Here is a 7,243-nt window from a genome sequence, read left to right as displayed (position 1 = left end):
ACGCCATGAAAATTAAATAACACCCTTCTCAACACTGACCACTCAGCTAACGCTCTGTTTCTCCCTCTTTCCATCAGTTTCTCACTCACTCTCTCTCTCTATCTGGTTTGGTAATGTTGGTTGTGAAGACAATGGAGAATTGAGCAAAAGAAAGCACTGAGAAGAATTCTAGAGAGAGAGAGAGAGAGAGAGAGAGAGAGAGAGAGATAAAGAAAGGAAAGAATAATGTTGAGGTTACATAGGCACAGGCAGGCAGCTAAATCAGGAGACAAACTTGATTTCAAATTCTCCAGCTTTAAGGCCCTTCAGGTATTTTATTTTTATTTATGTTTACACTTTTTTTGACAATGATGAATTAGAAGTTCATTTTTTCTTTTTTTTTTTTTTAAATGGCAATGTAGCTCTGCATCTGAGGAATTGATTGATTTTATGGTTCATCTGTAAAATATACCAATTGGGTATCGTTTATTTATTTATTTATTTATTTTTTGCCTGAATCGTTTAAATTGTTAGTATTGTTATCAGAGTTAGCCAAAAAAATCATATTGATCAGTTTAAGTTTTACCAGAACAACTTTCATCAACATTAATACTCTTTTTTTCTGTAGTTAGAAATTTACAAATAAAAAAATGCCTACAAGGGCATCTCCAATTTTCCAGAATTTAGTATATACCAAAACTCTACGTTTTGCCCCTCAAAAAAAGAAAAAAAGTTTTGACATACAATTAAAACTCTTTGCTTTTTACAATGCTTTTTTTTTTTTTTTTTTTTTTTTTAATAGGGTGAGACATTCACATATAGGACATTATTAATATTAGTGGTAAGCTTGAGTGAGTGTGAAAATACCATTAGGCTAAGCTTGTGACCCCCTCGATTGTCGTGTACTATGTCATTCAAGTTCTTATTGTAATTTTTTTTGCTTGAAAGTCCTCATTATAATTTGGACCTTAATCATTCAATAAATAGTCATGTTAATGTCTTTTAGACATAGGTTGAGTAGTAGATTCATAATGCAATATTTTTTTCTATTTAATGTGTGCTTACTTGTAGTTTACATGTGTGATTTAGGTGCCCAAAGGATGGGACAAGTTGGTTGTGTCTGTTGTCTCTGTAGAAACTGGGAAAACCATTGCAAAGACGAGCAAAGCGGCCGTGCACAATGGAAATTGTCAATGGAGCGAGACTTTGTCAGAGTCGATTCGCGTTTCGCAAGACGGTTCTTCAAAAGAAATGGAGGATTGCCCTTTCAAGCTTATTGTTTTCATGGTATGTCATTACTCTCATCTTTCAAAATTAGCATCCCCAGTTCCTGATTTTTGCTAAGTCGGGTTTATTTTGATCAAGAAATATAATTTGCTCTTCGATGTTATTACCTTTTCGCTAACCAATATCACAACTTTGATTCTGAATGTTGAATTTAGTGAATTAATTTCGTATTATAGGGATCGGCTAGATCTGGCATCCTTGGAGACGCTACAGTTAATATGACAGATTATATGAGTACAAGTGCTTCTGTTCCTGTCTCACTGTCCTTAAAAAAGTGCAGTTATGGAACAACTTTACAAGTAAGTTTACAATTCTACGCTATTTTTTCATTGTCATTTATTTTCTAAATACTAGTATGTTATAGCTTCCTTTTCTCTCATTGGAAAATAAATTCATGTGGTAGTTATTTATCAAAATCATTATTAATTTTTTCTTTTTTGGCTTGTTGATCTGATTTGCAGGTAAAAATTCAGTGTGTAACACCAAGAACAAACTCCAGGCTAGTATTACAAAAGGCCATTCTTCAGACTTGAATTACACGTCTGATTTTCTGCGTGATTATGAAGCTTTTCTACGTGTTTTTTTTCAGGGATGAAGATTCAAAAGAGAGAAACTATGATTTAGAGAAGCCTAATGGAAACTCTCATGATATAGACACGAAGTCAGATGGATCGGTGTCTGATAGTACAGTTGCCAGGAGTCTTGGATCTTCTGCCGCTAAAGATTTCCGCTTGATCTCAAATCCAGGAGAACCTGGGAGTAGAGTAAGATTACATTTTCCTCTCATAACGGGCTATTGGCATTATCTCTTTGTGTATTGACCATAAAGAGCATTTTCTGTGATTCTTATAAGACCTACAATGCTATTATCTATCTCTCCGTGCTCGTGATGCTTTTGTACTTGTATAATTTAAGAGAATGTTCTAGCATTTGGAGAGGAGAAAACTATGAAGAGTGAGTTTCTCATGCTTACACAAAACAACTTTTGAGGATTAATGTATAATGATCCTAAAACAATAGGAAATACCCTTTATGATACCTCACAAAAATATATAGCTTATCTTCTTGACGCGTTGATATGTACTATATATACATATAATATATATATATATATATACATATACATATGAATACTAGTCTTTATGTAATTAAATGTGTTCTAAAACTTTGATTAATGGTCATATATACATGAATTACGTTCATTTTGTCTTGTAATGTGCACCATGTCTAGGAACTTCCCTGCACATACTCTTAACCAGTCGTTTGTTACGGCGAAAATGATGTGAATTCCATGTGCCTTGCAGGAAACAAGTTTTTCTTTATCAGAGTCGCATAAAAGCTATGACACTGAAGGTTCGGAAGATGTATCTGTTGGGGACCATAGTGGTGATGTGCACAGCCTAGTTAGGCGAGCTGATTCAATCGGCTCTGAAAATAGTGTCACCCTTTCGAAGCCTGCATCATTTAATTCACAGATGAATATCTCCGAGAATTCTAGGCAGGAGTTTCCAGCATCTTCTTTAACAACCACAAGTTCCGCTAAAAACTTCCGAGACACTGCAGAAGGTACGATTGAGGAGCTGCGTGCAGAAGCTAAGATGTGGGAGAGGAATGCCAGGAAGCTAATGCTGGATTTGGACATACTGAGGGGAGAATTTTCTGATCAGTCAAAAGTTCAGGAAAATTTGAATTTGGAGCTCCTAGCAGCCTACGACGAACGTGACGATTTGAAGAAGGAAGTTGAACAGTTAAGATTTTCCTTAGAAAAGTCGATGGTGAAACAAACATCCTCAGGGAATTTAACTTCTCTAGGAGAAGATCTTCCCCTTATCGAAAAGGAGTTGAAAGATGAACTGAAGTTTCAAAAGGAATCGAATGCCAATCTCGCCCTGCAGTTGAAGAAAACTCAAGAGTCAAATATTGAGCTTGTTTCTGTTCTTCAGGAGCTGGAAGAGACAATTGACAAGCAGAAAACAGAAATAGAAGATCTTCTAGCACTACAATCGAAAGTCGGTGATATGGGGGAAATCACAGATGTCAATGTAGAGGAAAATAAGAGATTAACAGACCAGATCCAAAAGATGCAGGAGGTAGAGAAGAATTTGAACATCGAAGTGAAACAGCTCGAACAGGCGTTGGAGGAGAAAAACCAAGAGATAGAGAAGGCAGAGAGTCTCAACAGTCAAACCCTTTTGGATCTTGAGACAGAATTTAAGAGTAAGTTACTAGATAAAGAAGAACAAATTGTTAATCTAAAAGCAAAATTATTAGGGTCTCTCAGTATCACATATTCTGCTGAAATGGGCTCCACAAATGGCAGTGATGTAAATTTGATGAATGAGATTGAAGAATTGAAGGAAAAGGTGCAGGAGCTCGAGAGGGACTGCAATGAGTTGACCGAAGAAAACCTCGAACTCTTGTTCAAGCTCAAGGAATCAAAGAAAGGCGCGATGAGGAGTAATGCTCATTTTGAGTCTCCGCACAGTGAGGTTTCAACTAACACTTTAACCAGCTTTGAGTTCCAACTGAGTGGACAGAAATTCCGAACAAATGATGCTGAACTGAGTGTGAAAGCAAATGATGATAATGCTTCGGTTCAACGACTTCAGAGCTTGAAAATGGAACCAGAAGCTAGATTGGCGGAGATGGATAACGATTTGCCCGAAAAAAGGTCTGAAGTGGAAAAACTTCATATTGACTTGCTGTCTAAGGAAGAGGAGATTTCGGTTCTTAGGAAGAGTCAAAGTGAACTAGAGGCTAAGGTTTCTGATCTTCAAAGGGACAAAACTCAACTTCAAGAACACATGGAAGTTGTGCTACAAGAAAGTGAGATAACCTCCAAGTGTTTGAATGACTTGCGAAACGATTTGGCAGTGCTTACCAGCAGTATGGACCCCCATATCTCTGCCAACAAGTTACTTGAAAGAAAATCTTCGGAGCTAGAAACTGGTAATCGAGAACTCGAGCTTCATGTGTCAGAGCTTGAAGGAGAAAATGCGAAGTTATCAGAGCTCGTAGCTAGTCTGGAAGATGAATTAAGATGTTTGACAAGTGAGCAAGAGTCCAGTCAATTGGAACTAGAGAAGTCCAAATCTCATTCTATGACTCTCCAGGATGAGATTAATAGATTAAGAATTGAGATGGCATCTGAAAAAGAAACTGCGAAACAAAAATTGGAGAACATGGAAGATCAGTTGTTAGAAGTTCAAGAAGAATGTGAATATCTGAGAAGGGCAAATCCAAAGTTGCAGTCTACTGTTGAAAGCCTTCTTGAAGAGTGCAATTCTCTTCAGAAATCGAAAGAAGAATTGAGTAATGAAAAGCTGGAGTTGCATAACCGCTGTTCCCTCTTGGAGGCGAAGTTGGAGGAATCACATTTAAGTTTCACAGATTGCTCCAAAAGAGTTGATGAATTAGAACAATGTCTGTCTTCAGTGCTTGCAGAATTTGCTTCGAAAGAGAAGTGCTTTGCTTCAGAAATAGTTGCTCTTGTTGACGAAAACTTGAGACATAAAGAGAAATTTAATCAGGAAGAGAACTTGTTGAATCAGATGTATATGGAGAAAGCAGTCGAAGTAGAGAATCTTCAGCAAGAGGTAGAACTTCTGATAAATAAACTTTCAGCGAAACATGAGGAAAATGAAAGAATCTCTTCTGATGCCATGGAGGAACTATCCAGATTACGCGCAGATAACACGAAACTGGATGCAGACCTTCAACAAGCTCGATCTAAAATTAAGAAAACCGAGGATGAGCTCAGAATCAAGCAAAAAGATTATGAAGTGAAGTTAAAAAGCCTCTCCAGTGAACTTGCTGCTTCCAATCAAGACCATGAAAAACTCTCAAAGTTGTCGGAGAACTATAAATCTGGTGAAGCAAAACTGAAGAGCGTTGTAAATGATCTTGAAATAAGGCTCAGAGCTCTTGAATCTGAACGGCGAGAACTGGTTGAAGAATCTGCCCATCTAAAGGTTCAGTTGCAGAAATTAGCTCATCTTGAGGCTGAGATTTTAGCTTTTAAGAACGAGCTTGATGAAACCAAGATTGAGAAAGAGAAACTTGAAGTGTCTGTGCTCGCAAGATCCAACGAATGCGAAGATTTGAAGGCAGAGAAGAATGAACTTGTTGAGAATGTATCATTTTTGAAGATGTCCGTGTCTGAATTGGAGGACTGCAAAAGTGAAAAAATGGCCTTGGAGGAAAGAGATGCTGAGCTGAAGAAAGAACTGAATCAGATTAGAAGAGAAAACAATCAGTACCAGCAGAAGATACAGCAACTTCAGGAGGAAAGAGATAAGAGACAAAGAAGATCTCCAGCCCTTGAAGAAGAACTGAAACTTGTCAAAGAGGAGAGGCATCATAATCCAAGGGAGTACAGCGGTCGAAAGTCTCCGAACTTTTCCAAGACCAATACCAAAGTCAATCCTGTCCATGAAACTTCAAAGATCTCAAAAGTATGTAGTACTTGGTCTTAATTTGCATAATGGTACAATATTTTACTGTTGATGACATGACTGTAAATGTTTAAACTCTTGTGGTGCTTGAACTTAACAGAATGAAATGGCAAAGAGCGGGAGAGAACATCGCGACACCAGAAGGAATGGAATGGTACAAGAAGTTGGGCGAGATTCTCACCGCACACAAAGTCAAAGAGAGGTTGGATATCTGAAAGTTATTGCATTGCTTCTATTTACTGATGCGGGAAAAATTTTGCCTAGCAAAATAGGAAGACTTTCATGTCGTCTATTTTTGCATATAAGAGAGACCAATCTTACTCAACATCATTATGTTTCAACAAGAAAGGAATAGAATCAAAATTTGACTTTTGATGACAACTGTGGATAATTTGATCTCTGACTCTCTTAAGCTTCTACTTCTTTTTTCTTTTTTCCCTACCTTTGCAGAACGGTAGTGGATATGAATTTCCTGATGGAAGTCCACGGGAAAATGGAGCTGACACTGGCTCAAAGATTCAGTTGCTTGAGGACCAACTTGCCAAGGCTTTGGAAGAAAATAACAAATACAAAGTTCAGCTTAATAAGTGAGTATTAGAAAATGTTACACCTTAATACAGATTAATGCCCCCATATTCAGCTTAGCATTAACAAAATCTAAAGGGAAATACTTTCATTTGGTATTCCTTGCATGGTCATAGAAGCTTTTTGGTTGGTACTTGTCCGATTATAATGGCTTAAATCATGGAGAATTTTGTACTTATTTCCTAAATAGTTTGTAAATTTGGTCTGAACCCAATTTTCTGATTCTCCACAGGCTTGTGTCTGAGGGCCGAAAAGGCCTGGTGGCGGATGCTAGTAGGAAATCTAGACTGGAAGGTGAAGTGGTGTCCAAAGAGAAATATGAAATGACAAAGTCATCTCTGGAGGCAGAACTAAGGGACATTCTCGAGCGCTACTCGAACATGAGCCTCAAATACGCTCAAGCAGAAGCTCAGCGCGAGGAACTGGTGATGAAGCTCAAGACAACCAAGACTGGCAAGAGGTGGTTCTCGTGAATCCATGCTTTTACCAATTGACTGCAATGTCATCTTTTAATCTACCTATCTCAGGTAGTCTCTCTCTCTTTTTTTTTTTTTTTCTTCATGAATCTGCAAAGATACCACAGTTTTCCTTCATGTCCAAATATTCAATTTTTTGAATAATAGTATAGGTATATATACGTAAACACCAGTTGCCAGTGGTTGTAAATGATGAAAACTGATATTGGTATATTGAAATTTATTGAAGTGTCGAAGAAATAAAAAGTTGGAATTTCTTTTTTCTTTTATTCTTTAATGACTGGTGATGAAATGGTTCTGAAACGTTCCGAATACTATTGAATAGATCAACAACTTTTGCTCCTTGCCTTTTGCAAGTTACTGATGTTCTCTCGATCACTTTAATTCCATTCCCCTTTTAGAGAGATGCTTTCTGTAATATACCATATGCTTTCAGAGGTTTGAGTTCAGATTTGCAAATTT

At 37.3% G+C, this 7,243-nt stretch overlaps 1 protein-coding gene across 1 annotated transcript; it reads left to right on the top strand.

Moving 5' to 3' along the window:
- The first annotated feature begins 225 nt into the window (after positions 1-225).
- Positions 226-6,943, top strand: LOC21405421 (myosin-11). The gene is made up of 9 exons (XM_024167224.1): positions 226-309; positions 1,069-1,266; positions 1,443-1,565; positions 1,728-1,765; positions 1,856-2,030; positions 2,571-5,720; positions 5,821-5,922; positions 6,171-6,307; positions 6,538-6,943. Exons 1-9 carry the CDS (start codon positions 226-228, stop codon positions 6,776-6,778), a joined length of 4,248 nt encoding a protein of 1,415 aa, XP_024022992.1. The 3' UTR covers positions 6,779-6,943.
- Positions 6,944-7,243: the final 300 nt, after the last annotated feature.

This window comes from Morus notabilis, unplaced genomic scaffold (assembly GCF_000414095.1).
Source record: "Morus notabilis unplaced genomic scaffold, ASM41409v2 Scaffold124, whole genome shotgun sequence".
Taxonomy (NCBI): Eukaryota; Viridiplantae; Streptophyta; class Magnoliopsida; order Rosales; family Moraceae; genus Morus; species Morus notabilis.
Note: the sequence above shows the minus strand (reverse complement) of the source record. Positions and strands in the feature narration are given on the sequence as shown.

Coding starts and splice junctions, on each gene's coding strand:
- LOC21405421 (XM_024167224.1), top strand. CDS start 226: ATGTTGAGGTTACATAGGCACAGGCAGGCAGCTAAATCAGGAGACAAA. Junction 1,566..1,727: donor GTTATGGAACAACTTTACAA/GTAAGTTTACAA, acceptor TCTGATTTGCAG/GTAAAAATTCAGTGTGTAAC. Junction 5,923..6,170: donor GCACACAAAGTCAAAGAGAG/GTTGGATATCTG, acceptor CTACCTTTGCAG/AACGGTAGTGGATATGAATT.